We start from the raw sequence: 20323 nt of genomic DNA on the forward strand, positions 1-20323 counted from the left end.
TTATCCGTTTTCGACATGTCTATATCCGACCCGCCATGCCCGTTTGACACCCCTAGATGTAACTATCCTAGGATAGACTGGTTTTACAATCAAGGAAGAGTGTCTTTAAGCAGATAAATCTAAATATCATAATAGCAAACTTAACAAGTATTCGTACAAAACAAATAAGAAACAAAAAAAAATCACATGTGCATCCAATAAATGGTGTCAAGTACAGGGAATCCCGAGCTACTATGCCAAAAATAAAAGTACAAAGGAACTGAAACTGAAAGAAAGGATATAGTACTAGATGATTTGTTTTTTAAATGGAAGGAATTCTCAGAAATCAGAATATTCGCCTGGAGAATATTGCCTATAGAATTATTGCTATTGCCTCGTAATTCTGGACACGTGCACTCAGTTTCACAACAATAATGAGACAATAATCAATTTCTAATCTTTAGTACCTCTATACAAGTCACAGGTCAATTCCCTTGTACCAATAATGGAGTCCAGACCAAAACCATTTCCCCCCCTTATCCTTATGCTCTTCTATTGCTTAACATCAGCAATAATAACTGTACAATCTTCCTTTCCCAAAGAAGCCCTGCCAACAAAATCAGGTTACCTCACAGTTAACTCAACAACTGGCTCAGCCATTTTTTACACTTTCTATGAAGCCCAAAAACCCAGCACAAAACTCCCTCTTTCTGAAACCCCAATTCTCATTTGGCTCCAAGGTGGTCCTGGTTGCTCTTCTATGCTTGGAAACTTCTATGAACTTGGTCCTTACTGTGTATCGTCTTCTTTCAGGCAAAACGTCGAACATCTTTCGCTCGAACCTAATCCTGGTTCTTGGAATCGAATATTTGGGCTCCTTTTTCTTGATAATCCTATTGGAACTGGATTTAGTATTGCTTCGACTCCTGATGAGATACCAAGAAACCAACATGATGTTGCTAAACACCTTTTTAAAGCTACAAGAGAGTTTGTTGCATTAGATCCTTTGTTTAAGACGCGTCCGATTTACTTAACTGGTGAAAGTTATGCTGGTAAATATGTGCCAGCATTTGGGTACTATACACTGAAAAAGAATGCGGTTTTGCCTAAATCAAGACGGTTGAATTTAGCTGGTGTCGCGATTGGGAATGGATTGACTGACCCCGATACTCAAGTGGGCACTCATGCTTTGAGTGCTTATTATTCCGGATTGATCAATGAGAAGCAAAAGACACAATTGGAATCGCTTCAAAAGGAAGCGATTCAACTTACCAAAAATGGCAATTGGAGCGCTGCAACGAGTGCTAGATCGAGGGTGTTAGGGATGTTGACGAATATGACGGGGCTTGCCACTTTATATGATTTTAGGAGGCTAAAGCCTTATGAAGATGAATTGGTGGCTAAATTTTTAAGCAATGTAGATATCAAGAGGGCTCTAAAAGCAAATGATTCGATAGCTTTTGAAGTATGCAGTGATTCAGTAGGCAAAGCATTGCACGAGGACGTGATGAAAAGCGTGAAGTACATGGTGGAGTTCTTGGTTAAGAATACTAAGGTGTTGTTATACCAGGGACAGTGTGATTTGAGAGATGGAGTGGTGTCGACTGAGGCATGGATGAAGAAGATGAAGTGGGACGGAATTGAAAAGTTTTTGGAGGCGGAGCGGAAGGTTTGGAGAGTGAATGACGGGCTTGCTGGATATGTGCAAAAGTTGGAGAGTTTGAGCCATGTTGTGGTAATGAACGCAGGGCATCTTGTGCCTACTGATCAGGCAGTGAACTCTCAGGTGATGATTGAAGATTGGGTATTGGAAAAGGGATTGTTTGCCACGGGTCAGATTAAGCAAAAGCCAAGAAATATTTGGTAAATCACTCTGAGTTCTTTGTGGCATCTGCTACTCAGTTGTCGTAGTTGTAATATGCTTGTTTTATCAGTTCCTTTCATGATGTTTGAAATTTTCTAACTAGAAATAAAAGGCAAAACTTTCTGATAATGCTTGGCGTTCTTTTTGACCATCCCTAGTTTCTCTTGCTCCCCTTGCTCATTCTTTCTTGATCTTAACATTCCTTTTTTCCGGGAATGAAAGACTAAAACATTGCATCCTAACAATTCAGGTACACTGCAGTTACAGACTTACAGGTACCTGACCCATCGAATAGATGTGATCTTAAGAAAAATAGTAAATTGTGGAGGGGCATATTGAAGATTAGTAGGGAATGACACAATTTTCACTGTAAATTGAAAGGCATAATAGGGAATGACACCAAGATAAGGCAATGTTGCTCTGAAAACACAGCATTTGCTCAAATTATATCATCCTATTTCAGTTAGTTTATTTACACTAGTACTCCTAATTTCTCGTATTCATTCTTCCAGGCTAATAGGAAAATAGAGTAGTAATGAATCCTAGAGGTGGGTTTTTCATTCTTTTGCCTCAAGGTGGCGTAGTCTAACCAAGCTAGGTGACTCTCTAAATTATTGCTTAGAAATTGTGAAGGATTGAAAAGAAAAAGAAAAATAAATATAAGGCCAGCATCTAATGTCATTGAATGTGTTTAGATAAAGAAAGTGTACATAATCGAAGGAAGCACACTATTTTCCTATGGTTTGGAGCGCAAAACAAAACAACATTGGCCAATAACACCATTAGACCAGTGTATATTTTCTTTGACAATTTCAGTAGAAGTAGCTAAAGGTAATGAACTTTTTTCAATCTCCTTCCTCCCGCTCCTTCAAACATCGGAATTTCATTCTTGTAAAGATCTGTCATTTACTCGATGTCGATACTTTCATGCTCACTCCACCCCTATAATTTGTTGTCGAGTCCATGTGAATACCAGCAGTAGACCACTACAAACTCCCATTTCTCCTTATTGTCTCATGTTACAAATGCGTACGGTTAGGTGATAAATGACAAGAGGAAGATCCAGTTAGAATTCCAAGCTAAAGCCATTTCATTGACAAAGGGTGGCAATCAGAGTGAAGCAACAAATGTCAGAATTAAGTTTTTCAACACATTTCGAAACATGACTGGATAAGAAACATTCTAGTATCCTAAGGCAAAAGTCATTTGCAGTACCAAGGGTACCACCCGCCAGGGGCAAAACTATATGTCTTAAAGGGTGGTCAACTGACCACCCTTCGTCGGAAAATTATACTTCGTATATAGGTAAAATATTAGGTTTTAGAGGTATATGACATATATTGAACACTCTTTGTCAGGGAACTTTTTTCACTTATTTCAAGTTTTAACACCCTTGAGGAAATTTCTGGCTTTGCTACTGCCAGCCATTGGATCCAAGAATAGAACCATGGACTTGATGCCCCTGCGGAAGCTTTGTGATAACGGTGACCCAAAATTCAGCATAGAAAAGAAAAAGAATTCATGATCACTGTCTCCGGTCTAAGTGAGGTCCTTCCTTTTGACTCAAACCAAGTTAGTATGGTTTTTGCTCAAGCAGTTTGCTGTTGCTTGTCTGTTGTTTTTCTGCATATGAATCCAAATATCTATGGGCCATACTATAGAGGTTTATCTTTTTAGCCTAAATTTGGATATCAAATACGAAGTACACTTCCATACATACTGAAAATATTTGTAAGTAGCTACCTTGCAATGTTAGATTGATGACACATGTGAGTCATTTCAGATAAAGTAGTTTGAAAATATTATGTTAGTGCATGGTAACATTTACTGGTTGAATTTGTGTGCCAATCCGTTAACAGACCCCGTTGTGTAAAATGGTCTTTGTACAACTTTTTTCCCCTTAGCTTCTCCTCTATTAGCATTTTGCCCCATGTTACTTTGCTACAATTGCGATTTGAAAAAGGATTACCTCTTTGAACCTTTTGCTATTTGTCTCGTAGACTCAACAGATTCTGGGCGATGAGGAAAAACGTACATGATATGACAGGGGAGAAGACATTGTGACATCGGTTAAGGAATGGGCGGTGAGGGATTAAACCCATTCGGGAGGAGGGCAGCAGTTTACTTCCACTTTGAAGGAGGATTTCCAGCTGATGGTTTTCCAAGTGGGGGATTTGGTGGATTCCATTTTTGACCTTGATGGTGTTTGTTTTGCACGTTTTCTTACCAAGAAACTCCTCACATGGTTGCTGCAAGGGGTGCACTCTTATGCTCATTTCCAGGAAGTTTAGCTCCGTGGATACCATTTTTCTTTCTTTTATGTACCTTAGTAGCAGTAGACTTAGAGGAGAATTATTCGGATTGATAACAGGTCAATGTGTAACTTCCTAACTCGAATAGAATGTTGTGGATCAGATAACTGATGTAGTTACATTATCAAATAGTTCTTCTGAAACCAAGTGAAAATATTCGAATTGCTTTCTCATTTCTATACTCTGGCTGATTTGGGTTAAAAGGCGTAGTTGATTGAGTGATGTATACTGGTTCACATGAGCAACTGTACACTGCATTTACCTCCAGAAATAAGGTGAAGTGAAGTTTTTGAGGCCAAGTAACTCGGATACAGAGCATAGGGGTAGTCCAAGAAGCAAATATAACCACCCACGCCATATAAGATATGGTTATACACAACCCAATCGATCTTGAACATGCACATGAATGAATCACTACAAAACCCGAAATCAAAAATGTAAGAAACGGAAAACAAGAATTTAGGATTTACCAAAATTGACACGTTCTGAGCTTTAATACAGTGCTTGATGGGTCTATAGAGACGATTACACCCAAAATCCAAGCTTGATCCTTGTCCTTTCCCGCCGGAAACCGCCTTGGTCGATGGGGTTGAGTGACAGAGAGAAGAGAGAGCATAGAGAGTAGAGAGATGAAAGAGAAATTGGGCGGAAAAATGAGGAAGGAGTAATATTTTTCAAACTTTATATGTGACCCACAAGTTTTTAAAATGTTAAAAATGCCCCATCCACCCCAACCCACTTATTTAACCATTTTCCAACCCAAAAGAAATTGAGAAAGAAAAGGGGAGGCCACTTGACCAATTTAAGTGTTTGAGGAAGTCTTGTTACCAAATGCTCTCATGTAACCATGTTAGGATAGGCTGGTTTTACAATTAAAGAAGAGCGTCTTTAAGCAGATTTTATCTGAATAGCTATAACAGCAGTCACTGATGCCATTAGGGTATGCTGTCTATATCATATACCTTTTGGAGTGCGGCCCTTTCCCGGATCCTGCGTGAACGCAGAATGCCTTGTGCACCGAGCTACCATTTTAAAAAAAAATCTATAATATTTATAGCAATTAAAGACTTTGAGCAAACTTATCAATTATTCATACAAAACGATAAATTATGCAATAATGGGTAACAACAATCCAAAAACTTAGATTGAATTTCATGGATAAGAAACTAAAAAAAAAACTCACATATGCATGGAATAAATGGTGTCAAGTACAAGGGGATCCTGAGGTATTATGCCAAAAATAAAAGTACAAAAGAAACAGACAAAAATAATAAAAGGAACTAAACTGAATTATAGTACTAGATGATTTATTTTCTTTTTAAATGCAAAAATCCATTGTTTAGCACATCTGAGAAATCAGAATATCCGTCTGGAGAATATTGCCTATAGAATTATTGTCTGGACACAGTGCACTGATTTATACAACAACAATAATGAGACAATAATCAATTTCTAATCTTTAGTACTTCTATATATGTACTTTATCAGTGAGTTACACAGGTCAATTCCCTTGTACCAATAATGGAGTCCAGACCAAAACCACTGCCCCTCCTTATGCTCTTCTATTGCTTATTATCATCAGCAATAATAACTGTGCTATCTTCCTTTCCCAAAGAAGCCCTGCCAACAAAATCAGGTTACCTCACAGTTAACTCAACAACTGGCTCAGCCATTTTTTACACTTTCTATGAAGCCCAAAAACCCAGCACAAAACTCCCTCTTTCTGAAACCCCAATTCTCATTTGGCTCCAAGGTGGTCCTGGTTGCTCTTCTATGCTTGGAAACTTCTATGAACTTGGTCCTTACCGTGTATCGTCTTCTTTCAGGCAAAACGTCGAACATCTTTCGCTCGAACCTAATCCTGGTTCTTGGAATCGAATATTTGGGCTCCTTTTTCTTGATAATCCTATTGGAACTGGATTTAGTATTGCTTCGACTCCTGATGAGATACCAAGAAACCAACATGATGTTGCTAAACACCTTTTTAAAGCTACAAGAGAGTTTGTTGCATTAGATCCTTTGTTTAAGACGCGTCCGATTTACTTAACCGGTGAAAGTTATGCTGGTAAATATGTGCCAGCATTTGGGTACTATACAGTGAAAAAGAATGCGGGTTTGCCTAAATCAAGACAGTTGAATTTAGCTGGTGTCGCGATTGGGAATGGATTGACTGACCCCGATACTCAAGTGGGCACTCATGCTTTGAGTGCTTATTATTCCGGATTGATCAATGAGAAGCAAAAGACACAATTGGAATCGCTTCAAAAGGAAGCGATTCGACTTACCAAAAATGGCAATTGGAGCGCGGCAACGAGTGCTAGATCGAGGGTGTTAGGGATGTTGACGAATATGACGGGGCTTGCCACTTTATATGATTTTAGGAGGCTAAAGCCTTATGAAGATGAATTGGTGGCTAAATTTTTAAGCAATGTAGATATCAAGAGGGCTCTAAAAGCAAATGATTCGATAGCTTTTGAAGTATGCAGTGATTCAGTAGGCAAAGCATTGCACGAGGACGTGATGAAAAGCGTGAAGTACATGGTGGAGTTCTTGGTTAAGAATACTAAGGTGTTGTTATACCAGGGACAGTGTGATTTGAGAGATGGAGTGGTGTCGACTGAGGCATGGATGAAGAAGATGAAGTGGGACGAAATTGATAAGTTTTTGGAGGCGGAGCGGAAGGTTTGGAGAGTGAATGACGGGCTTGCTGGATATGTGCAAAAGTGGGAGAGTTTGAGCCATGTTGTGGTAATGAACGCAGGGCATCTTGTGCCTACTGATCAAGCAGTGAATTCTCAGGTGATGATTGAAGATTGGGTATTGGAAAAGGGATTGTTTGCCACGGGTCAGATTAAGCAAAAGCCAAGAAATATTGGTAAATCACTCTGAGTTCTTTGTGGCATCTGCTACTCAGTTGTAGTTGTACTATGACTTCCTGGAAATTTGAGTTTTATGCTTGTTGTATCAGCTCCTTCACGAAGTTGGAAATGTTCTAACTAGAAATAAAAAGCAAAACTTTCTGATAATCTAATGCTTCGAGTTCATTTGGCCATCACTAATGCCACTGTTGTATCAGTTCCTTACACAATGTTTGTAATGTTGTAAGTAGAAATAAAAGGAAAAACTTTCTGATAATTGCAAGCAGAACACTTGGAGTTCATGTGACCATCACTAGTTTCTCTTGCTCTTGCTCATGCTTTCGTGATCTTTACATGTCTTGTTTTCTGGGAATGAAAGACTAAAATGTTGCGTCCTAACCATTCAGATACACTGCAGCTACAGGTACCTGGCCCATCGAATAGATGTGATCTTAAGAAAAATAGTAAATTGGGGAGGGGCATATTGAAGAATCGAAGATTAATAGGGAATTGACACAATTTTCATGCTAAATTGAAAGACATAATTTACTCACCCAAGATAAGGTAATGTTGCTCGGAAAACACATTGTTTGTTCAAAATATATCATCCTATTTCTTTTAGTTTATTTACACTAGTACTCTATCTAATTTCTCGTGTTCATTCTTCTAGACTAATAGACCATTTCTCGATTTGTGCGTGTCATCCTTGTCGCAGGGGCCATACTAATCTTCTCTGTATCGTTCCAGTTTTATCGGATGTCCCCGAAGGGACTCTTCTAGACTAATAGGAAAATAGAGTAGTAATGAATCTTAGAGATAGCTTTTCATTCTCTTGTATCAAGGTGGCGTGTTTATCCAAGCTTGGTGACTCTGTAAATTATTGCTTAAAATTGTCAATGATTGAAAAAGAAAAAGAAAAAACAATATAAGGTCAGCATCTAATGTCATTGTATGTGTTTAAAAAGTGTATATAATTGAAGGAAGCATATTATTTTCCTTTGATTTGGAGAGCAAAACAAAACAACATTGGTCAATAACACCAATAAATCAGGATATATTTTCTTTGACAATTTCAGTGGAAGTAGCTAAAGGTGATGAACTTTTTTCAGTCTGCTTCCTCCTGCTCTTTCAAATATAGGTTTTTCATTCTTATAAAGATCTGTCATTTACTCAATATCGATACATTCATGCTCACTCCACCTCGATAATTTGTTGTCGAGTCCATGTGAATACCAGCAGCAGACCACTACAAGCTCCCTATTCTCCTTATTGTCTTTTGCTACAAATGCGACTGTTTTGAGGTGATAAATGACAAGAGGAAGATCCAGTTAGAATCTCTCCAAGCTGAAGTCCGTTCATTGACAAAGGTGGCAATCGGAGTGAAGCAACAAATGTCAGAATCAAGGTTTTCAACACATTTCAAAACATGACTGGATTGAAACCTTTTAGTATCTTAAGGCAAAATCCATATGCAGTAATTCATGTAAGAATTTTTTCACCAAGGGTACCACCCGCTGGATCCAAGAATAGCAACATGGACTTGATGCCCATGCGCATGCTTTGTGACAACCATGATACAAAAGTCAGCATAGAAAAAAAAAGAAAATCACGATTCACTGTCTCCCGTCTAGGTGAGGTCCTTCCTTTTGACTCAAACCAAGTGAGCATGGTTTTTGCTCAAGCGATTTGCTGTTGCTTGTCTGTTGTTTTTCTGCATATGAATCCAAATATCTGTCTATATCTGTAGGCTTAATCTAGATATCAAAATCCATACTATACAGTTTTATCTTTTTAGCCTTAATCTAGATATCAAATACGAAGTACACTTCCATACATACTGAAAATAGTTGTAACTAGCTACTACCTTGTAATGTTAGATTGATGATACAAGTGAGTCAACAACAACAACAACCCAGTGGAATCCCACAAGTGGGTCTGGGAAGGGTAGTGTGTATGCTGACCTTACCCTTACCTATGAAGATAGAGAGGCTGTTTCCGAAAGACCCTCGGCTCAAGAACGTAAAAAATGGAGCAATAGAGAAACAATAGCAACAACAAGGTAATAAGACAGTAGAAGCAAATAATACAATGAGTAATGACAGAGATTCAGGGATATGAAACTACAAGAATAGTGCCAATCCTACACACCGTATAGAAACAAGGGACTAGGAATCAGAAAGTACCCGACTAGTACTACTACTATTGGTAAGACAAGGCGAAACTCTAGACTGTCTATCAACCCATCACCCTAATTTCAGATAAAGTAGTTTGAAAATATTATGTTGGTGCATGGTGACATTTACTGGTTGAATTTGTATGCCATTGTGTTAACAGATTGCGTTGTGTAAGATGGTCTTTCTTCAACTTTTCCCCCTTTAGCTTCTCCTGTATTAGCATTTTGCCCAATATTACTTTGCTATAATCCCCTTTTGAAAAAGGATGACCTCTTTGAACTTTTTGCTATTTGTTTCAATGTTATGCCTCTCTTAACAGATTCTCGGCGATGAGGAAAAACGTACATGATATGACAGGGGAGAAGACAGTGACACGGGTTCAGGAATGGCGGTGGGGGATTCAACCCATTCGGTGGAGGAAGGCAGCAACTTATATTCCAGTTTGAAGGAGGGTTTTCAGGTGGGGGATTTGGCGGATTCCATTTTTGACCTGGATGGTGTTTGTTATTCATGTTTTCTTAATGACTTTGCCAAGAACTCCTCATATTGGTTGCTGCAAGGGACGCACAGCACAAAGTACTGTAGGCTCTTATACTCATTTCCAAGAAGTTTTGCTCTGCAGATACCATTTTTTCTTTCTTTTGGGTAATTTATTAGCAATAGACTTAAAGGAGAGGTCAAAAACTCTCTGAATAAGTTTATCATGATTCAGTCTCTTTTTTGGAATGTTAGGAGCATCAAATCTATGGGTGCCCTTGAGAGACTTAGACAAATGATTAGAAGCAAGAAACTTCCAATTATTGCAATATTAGAACCTTTCTACAAGGTTGATAAACCGGACAAATACAAAAGAATGTTGGGTTATGCAAATGCATTCTCCAATGTTAATAGTCAGATAAGGGTATTCTGGGATGAACTAGTGGTATGTCAGGTGGTGCAGTCTGATGAGCAACAAGTTACATATGAAGTGACAGTGGATGGAGGTTCTCTTTTGATGTCATTTGTTTATGCTAAATGTAAAGCAAGTGTGAGAGAAGTCCTATGGGATAGTCTTAGGCTTATATCTGATACTTATAAGATACCTTGGATTGTGGCTGGAGACTTTAACTGCATTCTTGATCCTATGGAAAAAAGGGGAGGAAGTCCACACAGAATGGCAAAAAGTATGGCTTTTTTACCGTGTATCATGGATTGTGACCTGATGGATGTTGGGTATACTAGCTCCAATTTTACTTGGTGTAATGGACGGAGTCCTAATAGGAGAGTTTGGAAGAGATTGGATAGAGTGCTGGTGAATCAAGAATGGATGAATTAGTTTGCTACTACAAATATCTCACACTTAGTTAGAACTGGTTCTGATCATTCCCCTCTATTCATAGTGATTTCCAAGAGTAAGGAACCTATTAAATACTATATAAACTTAGACTTTTGGGTTGACGAACCTGACTTCATGGAGGTGGTGGAACAAGCATGGGATGAGGAGATTAATGGCTCTCCAATGTGGAGATTTCATTTGAAACTAAAGAACACTGCAAAGAGGTTATCTGAGTGGTCTAGAAACTCTATTGGTAACATTTTTGATAAAGTAAAGGAGCTGGAAGATAGGGTTGCAGAGCTGGAGGCTATATCCATAGTTGATAACTCTGAATACTTTTGAACTGCTCTCAACCAGGTTAATGCAGAACTAATTAGAGCAGTAAAGAAAGAGGAGAATTACTGGAAACAGAAAGCTGGGATCAGATGGTTTGTAGAGGGTGAAGTCAATTTCCAATTTTTTTCATTCAGCTATTAAGGGAAGGAAGAAGAGACTTTTGTCACGACCCAACATCCCATCACAGACGTCATGATGACACTTAGTCTCTAAGACTAGGTAAGCCGATTACAATTACATTTCGAGCTTTTTTTTAAACACATAATTTAATACAAGTGTCGAAACCAAAAGCGGAAACAAATATAAAAACATCTCAAGACCGGTAATACTGAGTCACGAACTCTAACTGAATACATGCAATGATCTCAAGGATCAAGTATACAATACTTGTTCGAATAAGAGTTGACAGTACAATAAAAATAGAAAAACTCCAAGGGACTGCGACGACCAAGCAGCTCTACCTTGAATCCTTGTGATCAACACACTAACTCTGTCCGAGTTCGATATCTCCAATACATGGCTCTGCACAAAAATGTACAGAAGTGTAGTATGAGTACACCACAGTCGGTACCCAGTAAGTATCAAGACTAATATCGGTAGAGTAGTGATGAGGTACAGTCAAGACACTCACTAGTCAAATAACCTGTGCATTTTAGCATACAAAAATAAACGAAAGACAAACAACAGTGATAGCAACAATAATCAATAAGTGATATAAGCAACAAGGCAACAAGAACACCGCAAATATTACCCAAATAAATAATGAACACTAGCACAACCAATAAATCAAGTCCTTCAAAATATACATCTTTTATCTACAAGTTTTTTGAATAGAAATCTTTAGAATATGATCTTTTCCCATAAATATCTTACGAATATAATTCCTTCAAATAAATAACTTTCGAATATGGTTCTTCAAATAAAATCTTTCGAATATAACTCTTGCAATTAAATAACTTTTGAATAAAATTCTTCAAATAAAATCTTTCGAATATAATTATTGCAAATAAATAAATTTCGAATATAATTCTTCAAAGAAGATCTTTTGAATATAATCCTTTCAAATAAATAATTTTCGAATAAAATCTTTCGAATATAATTCTTTTCAAGTAAAAGTCACCATGTGACACCTCATTTCATAATCATAAAAATTACTCGTCTCAGCCCACTTTCATATTTCCACGACACCTCGTGCCCATATCTCTATCACAACCGCACGGACAATTCACAAAGCAGAAGACAAAATAATATAATAAAATGACTGATAAGTGAACAAATGAGAAATTACAGAAAGACAACAACACAACGAATAGAGGTAAATAATAGGGGCGCTCCCAAAGTACCGCCTCGTAGTCCCAAAAGTAAACACGCAACATGAGATCTTTCGAAGAACCACCTTGTAGTCCCAAAAGTAAATACGCAAAGTAAATATGCAAACAGGGGGATCTCCGAGGTACCCCCTCGTAGTCCCAAAAGTAAATATGCAAACAGGGGGATCTCCCGAGGTACCGCCCCGTAGTCCCAAAAGTAAATATGCAAACAGGGGGATCTCTCGAGGTATCGCCTCGTAGTCCCAAAAGTAAATATGCAAACAGAGGGATCTCCCGATGAACCGCCTCGTAGTCACAAAAGTAAATATGCAACAACAAAGACGAAAGAATAACTCAGCAAGAACAACCTCTTCTTAAATTCAAATTTCTGATAAATATATTAACGTCTCCATTTAAACTTATTTAATTAACTATTTGCAGATAAAAAATGCATAATGTAATTATTTTCAGAAAATGTCAACTCAACAAGCACACGGAATTCACACAAAAATTAAAGTAGCAATCACACCAAATTATCATATAAAACAAATTCGACAACAAAGAACGAGGCATGACAAATAAGGATTTAATAAGTGCCAGAAATTTTCAATTTAATACTTAAAAATTCCTACTACTTTAAACCAATACAATTTGCACATATAAGCCCAAGTACGTACTCGTCACCTTGCGTACACGGCTTTCACATTACACCAATTGGCACATACGACTCAATGCTTAAGGGGTAATTCCCCCACTCAAGGTTAGGCAGAATACTTACCTTTTTGAAGTTAGGTCGGTATTCCAAAATAACCTTCTTGCTTGAATTGACCTCCGGACAGCTCAAATCTATCCAAATTAATTGTATAACTTCATTAAAATTCATTGAAAATAATTCCGGTTAATAAAACGTCGACTTAAAAATTCACATTAAAAAGTCAACCAAAATTCAACGCGGGGGCCGCCTCTCGGAACCCGACAAAATTTTTACAAATTCGAATGCCCATTCCGATACGAGTTCAACCATACTAATTTTATCAAATTCCGATAACAACTCGACCTACGAATCTTAAATTTTCGTTCTTGAAGAGTTTTACAAATTCCTCCAATTTCTTCCATCTGATTCACTAATAATTGATGAAAATAACCATGGAATCATGAAGTATAATCACTTTTGGATATAGAACACTTACCCCAATCCATATGATGAAAATCGCCTCAAAAATCGTTTCAATCCTAGCTCCATAGCTCCAAATATGTTAAAATGGCCGAAACCCCCATTTTTAGAATCTGTCCAGGCAAGTCGCATTTGACATTTGAGACTTATAAATCGCATTTGACACCTACGATTTGCATCAGCCCCAAAAAATAGCAGTCTTTCCCGGTACAGAAATGGACATAACTCTCTCATACGATGTCCGAATGATGAATAGTTTAACTTTCTGGAAACTAGACACCAAGGGCTACAATTTTCATATTTTGTTCATCTCCCAATTCCTTATAGATGGCGAGACATAAGCTCCCAAAATCATCCTAGTGCAGCAGAAATTTCTGCGATGCACACTGCTGTAGCCAAAAATCAGCAGTTAAATATGGCCTAGAAATGGTCCGAAACTCCCCCGAGCCCCTTGGGACCCCGTTCTAACATACCAACAAGTCTCAAAATATATTAAGGACTTAGTCGAGGCCTCAAATCACATCAAACAACATCGAAATAATGAATCGCACCTCGAATCGAACTTATGAGTTTATGAAAATTTTCAAATTCTATATCTTGTGCCGAAACGTATCAAATCAATCCGGAATGATTTCAAATTTTTGCATACAAGTCATAAATGACATAGTGGAGCTGTTCCTATTTTCAGAATTGAATTCCGACCCCGATATCAATAAAGTCAACTCCCGGTCAAACTTTCCAAAAATCTTCTATTTTCCAACTTTCGCCAAAATGCGCCGAATTGTCCTACGGATTTCCAAATCCAAATCCGGACATTCTCCTAAGTCCGAAATCACCATATGAAGCTATTGGAATCATCAAAATTCCATTTCGGAGTCGTTTGCTCAAAAGTCAAATCTCCGGTCAAACTTTAAAAATTCAAGCTTTATAAATGAGAATTGTTCTTTCATTTAAATTTCAAATCTTCCGAAAATCAAACTTGACCCAAAACGCGGGTCATAATACATATTACGAAGTTACTCGGGACCATAAGTCACTGAACGGAACGTAAATTCTCAAAACGACAAGTCAGGTCGTTACATTCTCTCTCTCTTAAAACATACGTTCGTCCTCGAACGTGCCAATAATTATTCTGAGGACATTAAATTACTGAGTGTACTATTACACACCTACTCGCGGTGAGTCCACGTCACCGAAATTTTAACATGGTCCGACAACACTATCTGAATTGAGATTATTTCTTTTATCCACATTTATAAACTTTAAAACCAATTTCTTACACTCTAAACATCTCTAAAAGGCCTGATTTTTCACATCAACACACATTATTAGTCTCAACCGGTTGTAGCAACTGGTGCCTACGCACACGTCATACGTATTCCCATAACTACATCTCTGGTCATAATAGTTGTTCATAATCGATTACAACGTCGTCAATTAACCTCATGTTGACTAAAATCTCGTTTCAAACCTTCACCTTACTAACAACGAGACACGAGGCATGAAGACCTCATAATTATTTACCCAAATTAACGAGTCACATTTAACGCCACCTGGGTACTCATCTCGTAGGCTAAAACTCAATAATTGCCGCGCGAAATGGCTAAATATGCACATAAAAACACATACAAGAATTATCAAATAAGTCTAACAAGCATGACTCCCTATTAGTACTATAGTACAATTTAATTTCACAAAGGATAATTTAAACACATAAATTTTTATCACAAGGATCTCGTCCTTATATAACTTCTACCGCGGCTTGTAGCCCGGTTTAAACATTTCACATCATATTAAAATACGAGGATCCCTGTTACACCCCATGTTTTCGTACGTGAAAGTACGCCATAAGTAAATTGATGGAAGCTCGGAAATGAGATATTACATCCCGCATTTTCGTATGTTAAAGTTTCGTCGTAAGTTAATCGACGTAAGTTCGGGAATGAGATTATGATCAAATTCACAAAGTGATATAGATTGGCAACGTGATTTTGCTTCAACAGAATTTATCCGAAGTTATATTACAAGGCTTCTTAGAAAATAGCAACGGGATTTTGCGATTCTAAAGGAGTATGGTGCAATTTTTCTCAAGAATATCATACGGATTTTCCCCTACTTCGATCCGCCGTTACGTATTTTATCACAAAAGACGTGTGTTAGAGGGATTGTGAAGATAATCGGCTCAGGTATGTTAAGGCTATCCCTTCTTTCTTTTTGGCATGATCCATACGATACAAACGAAACGAGCAAAAATACAGCTTTCATAAATGACTTTATTCATAGAAATACTAGGAGTGCCTATGTTCTTGATTCTCCATGTGAATTATTATTATATCTTCTGTTCATGGGTCTCAGAAAAATACGTAGTTGATAAAGTTTATCCGAAAGGCATATTGATTTTATGACATTCCGAGGAATCTTATTAACGTATTTCTTATGCATTTCATTCATTTATATATGTACATTGACCCATGACAAGATGGCGTTATATACGCGTATATTATATGTATATGGGATATGAAAAAAGGTTATGGCGTTATATACGCACCACCACCTGATCAGCTGGTATACGTTGATGATTTTGCCCATAGTGGCCGAGGTGATATGATGGGATGCCCCCAGAGGCTTGATGATGTTATGAACGCATATACCTATGCATGGTATGACATTTATACGCATATGCATGACATTATAAATATGAAATGATTCACAGAGCTATTCAGACTTACATGTCGAGTCTTTTACTCCATGTTCCTCTTATGTCTATTATTTACTGATTTTCATTCCTTACATACTCGGTACATTATTTGTACTGACATCCCTTTTGCTTGGGGACGCTGCGTTCCATGCCCGTAGGTCCCGATAGACAGGTTGAGAGTCCTCTAAGTAGGCTATCAGCTCAGCGGAAGGTGTTGGTGCGCTCCATTTGCTCCGGAGTTATTTATTTGGTCAGTATGATCTGGTCATGTATTGATTAGTATGGAGGGGCCTTGTCCCGACCTTTATGGTGTTTATCTACTCTTAGAGGCTTGTAGACATATGTCATGTACGTGAAATATTGTATGGCCTTGTCGGCCTATGTTCAGTGTACGAGTGATCATTTTGGTCTTATAGGCTCGTATGTCATATGTATCAGTTTGTATTACATGTTGGGTCGTCCAATGTTGAGTAGTTCCTCATGTTTTATTCTACTTATCTTACGATAGCCTCTCTGACTCATTTACCTGTAATAGTATGATACGAAAGATACGTTACGTTGGTACTCGGTTGAATAAGGTACCGGGTGCCCGACGGGGCCCATCAGTTTGGGTCGTGACAATCCCGTCCTCAGCTCTGTGTCACAAGTAATATGCACATCGGGCCAATGAAATCCTTCCATTTCTTTTTCTTCTTTTAATAAATTTCTGATAAACAATTTCACAACATATAATGAACCTCCATACCAATAGGGCATATAATTCATAAAATTGTAATCAATTATCCCAAAATTATATCAAAACCCATTGTAGCGAGTAATAGAAAGTCACTTTTGGACTCATAGTCCTCAATAGTGTATAACACAAAATGATAGACACGGCTATCGCAATAAAATCTCCCATCAGGGGTAACCACATAAGTAGGTTACAGAATTACGAAGCTCACCCATAAGTAGAGCATAATAGGAAGACTCGCCTCGATACTTAGAACTGAATCAAACTAAGAAAAATATTCCTTTATAACAAATCGGGATAGTACCTATAATGAAACCATCTGGTGTAGTAGCCTCGGCCATACCATAGCAATTATATCAACGGGCTGGGCCTCCCCCTCGAGGGCGCCCTCTACCCGCCTGTCCTCCACCCCTAACTGGTTGTGCATGTGGGGTAGTAACTGGAATAGAGCCTGTATCCTGAGTGTTCTGATGAAATTCACCTCTCCCAAGTCTGGGATAATCTCTCATGATGTGCCTAGTATCACCACACTCATAACAACCCCCCTAAGGTCGCGGTTTTTCGTATTGAGTCTGTGCCGGATAACTGGAATAACCACTGTAAGAATCTCGTGCCGGTGGTGCGCTAAAAGTACTAACTGGAGCATCGCGAGTATTCTGAATTACAGACTGGGCTGACCGACTGCCCAAACCTCCGCCATGATGAGTGATAGCTACAGAGTAAAATCCACTGAATTCTCCAAAATTTCGAGACCCCTTGGCCTCCTATAGACTCTCTTTCCTCACTTCGAACACGTTCTAACATCCTGGAAATCTCTACTACTTACTGGAACGAAATGTCAGACTGCAATTCTCGAGCCATGCATATTTTAAGATCATAATCGAGCCCCTCAATGAATCTGCGGACTCCCTCTCTGACTGTATGAACCAAAATAGTTGCATGACGGGCTAACTAACTAAATCTGATGGCATATTCTGACACCATCATGGCGCCATGATGCAACCGTTCAAACTCTGTGCGCCACGTATCCCGGAGAGTCTGGGGAACAAACTCTTTCAAAAATATCTCTGAAAATTGAGCCCAAGTTGGTGGTGTTGTATCGGCTAGTCTACCCTCTTCATAAACTTGCCACCATTGATACGCTGCTCCTGACAGCTAAAATATAGTAAAGGCAACCCCGCTCACTTCCACAATACCCATGGTACGGAGAATACGATGACAATTCTCTAGAAATCCATGTGCATCCTCGGTAGTTGTGCCACTAAAAGTAGGTGAATTATACCTCTTTTGTTCTTCTTCTGACACCTCTGGCCTGACCTCAGGCTGAATCGAAATAACATGTTGTACCGGTACTATACCCGAAACCTGACCAATGTGAACCTGCTGCTCTGGAGTACAGGCGGTAAGAGTCTGAACTCCTCCCCCAAATCTGTGAAATATTTGGTGAAACGGATATCAATCCCGCCCGAGTTAATGTACCAAACATGTTCAGGAATTGTGCTTAAAACTCCTGAAGTCCGGGGGTAACAACAGGTGTCTTTGGTGCTTGTAACCCAACTGGAGCTACTGGCGGCTCCTCGACTGCTGCTCTAATAGGTGTTCTAGTTACGACACGTGCCCTTCCTCGGCCTCTACCTCGGCCCCGGCCTCTTACGGCCCTAGCAGAATGCACGGGTGTCTGCTCAGCTGACCCAGAAACACGTGTCCTCACCATCTGTGACAGAATCAATAAATCCGCACGATAGGAATGAAAGTAGTGGAAATTTTCTAACAGTTCGGTAGCCTCTCGAAGAAAAGTACAGACGTCTCTATACCGATCCGCAAGACTCTACTAAACTCGTTTGTGACTCGTAGAACCTATGAACCTAGAGCTCTGATACCAAATTATCACGATCCAATATACCACCATAGGCGTCGTGATGGCACTTAGTCTCTAAGACTAGGTAAGCCGATTACAATTACATTTCAAGCCTTTGTTTTTTGAAATATATAATTTAATACAAGTGTCGAAATCAAAAACGGAAAAAAATATAAAAATCTTCCAAAACTGATAATACTGAGTCACGAACTCTAACTGAATACATGCAATGATATCAAGGATCAAGTATACAATACTTGGTCGAATAAGAGTTGACAATACAATAAAAATGAAAAGAATCCAAGGAACTGCGGTGGCCAAGCAGCTCTACCTTGAATCCTTGCGATCAACACACTAACTCTGTCCAAGTCCGATATCTCCAATACCTGGATCTGCACAAAAATATGCATAAGTGTAGTATGAGTACACCACAGTCGGTACCCAGTAAGTATCAAGACTAACCTTGGTGGAGTAGTGACGAGGTATAGTCAAATAACCTGTGCATTTTAGCATACAAAATTAAACGAAAGACAAACAACAATGATGGCAATAATAATCAACTACTGATATAAGCAGCAAGGCAACAAGAACACCACAAATATTGCCCAAACAAATAATGAACACTAGCACAACCAATAAATCAAGTCCTTCAAAATATACATCTTTTATCTACAAATTTTTTGAATAGAAATCTTTAGAATATGATCCTTTCAAATAAATATCTTACGAATACAATTCCTTCAAATAAATAACTTTCGAATATGGTTCTTCAAATAAAATCTTTAGAATATAACTCTTGCAATTAAATAACTTTTGAATAAAATTCTTCAAATAAATTCTTTCGAATATAATTTTTTCAAATAAATAATTTTCGAATATAATTCTTCAAATAAGATCTTTCGAATATAATCCTTTCAATTAAATAGTTTTTGAATAAAATTCTTCAAATAAAATCTTTCGAATATAATTCTTTCAAATAAATAACTTTCGAATAAAATTCTTCAAATAAAATCTTTCGAATTTAATTCTTTTCAAGTAAAAGTCACAATGTGATACCTCATTTCATATTCATAAAAATTACGGGTCTCAGCCCACTTATATATTTTCACGGCACCTCGTGCCCATATCTCTATCACAACTGCACGAACAATTCACAAAACATAAGACTAAATAATATAATGAAATGACTGATAAGCGAACAAATAAGAATTTACAGAAAGACAACAACACGGCAAATAGAGGTAAACAATAGGGGTGCTCCCGAGGTACAGCCTCGAAGTCCCAAAAGTAAATACGCAATAGGGGATCTTCCGAGAAACTGCCTCGTAGTCCAAAAAGTAAATATGCAAACAGGGGATCTCCCGAGGAACCGCCTCGTAGTTCCAAAAGTAAATATGCAAACAGGGGGATCTCCCGAGGTACCGCCTCATAGTCCCAAAAGTAAATATGCAACAGTAAAGACGGAAGAATAACTCAACAACAACAGCCTCTTCTTAAATCCAAATTTCTGATAAATATATTAACATCTCCATTTAAACTTATTTAATTAACTATTTGCAGATGGAAAAACCATAATGTAATTATTTCCAGAAAATGTCAACTCAACAAGCACACTGAATTCACATAAAAATCAAAGTAGCAATCACACCAAATTATCATATAAAATAAATTCGACAACAAAGAACGAGGCATGACAAATAAGGATTTAATAA

General features: G+C 38.1%; 2 protein-coding genes and 1 non-coding gene across 5 annotated transcripts; 2 read left to right on the top strand and 1 right to left on the bottom strand.

The window, feature by feature from the left end:
• The first annotated feature begins 298 nt into the window (after positions 1 to 298).
• On the top strand, positions 299 to 4334 carry LOC104120743 (serine carboxypeptidase-like 50). 3 transcript variants are annotated; one of them, XM_070181877.1, is made up of 3 exons: positions 299 to 1842; positions 3202 to 3415; positions 3844 to 4334. In XM_070181877.1, the coding sequence occupies exons 1-2, from the start codon at positions 485 to 487 to the stop codon at positions 3284 to 3286; spliced, it is 1443 nt and encodes a 480-aa protein (XP_070037978.1). In that variant the 5' UTR covers positions 299 to 484; the 3' UTR covers positions 3287 to 3415; positions 3844 to 4334. The 3 variants fall into 3 exon arrangements, with proteins under 3 accessions (XP_070037978.1, XP_009630863.2, XP_070037979.1); XM_009632568.4 differs by having other exon boundaries at positions 3202 to 3391; XM_070181878.1 differs by lacking the exon at positions 3202 to 3415 and having other exon boundaries at positions 301 to 1842.
• A 1215-nt stretch (positions 4335 to 5549) lies between these two features.
• LOC104120742 (serine carboxypeptidase-like 50) lies at positions 5550 to 9545 on the top strand. Its single transcript, XM_070181879.1, has 2 exons — positions 5550 to 7030; positions 9507 to 9545. Exons 1-2 carry the CDS (start codon positions 5677 to 5679, stop codon positions 9518 to 9520), a joined length of 1368 nt encoding a protein of 455 aa, XP_070037980.1. The 5' UTR covers positions 5550 to 5676; the 3' UTR covers positions 9521 to 9545.
• Positions 7682 to 7785, bottom strand: LOC117273527 (U6 spliceosomal RNA). Its single transcript, XR_004503528.1, has one exon. It is a non-coding gene; the product is annotated as a U6 spliceosomal RNA (small nuclear RNA).
• Positions 9546 to 20323: the final 10778 nt, after the last annotated feature.

This window comes from Nicotiana tomentosiformis, chromosome 7, assembly GCF_000390325.3.
Source record: "Nicotiana tomentosiformis chromosome 7, ASM39032v3, whole genome shotgun sequence".
In the NCBI taxonomy this organism is placed as follows: domain Eukaryota; kingdom Viridiplantae; phylum Streptophyta; class Magnoliopsida; order Solanales; family Solanaceae; genus Nicotiana; species Nicotiana tomentosiformis.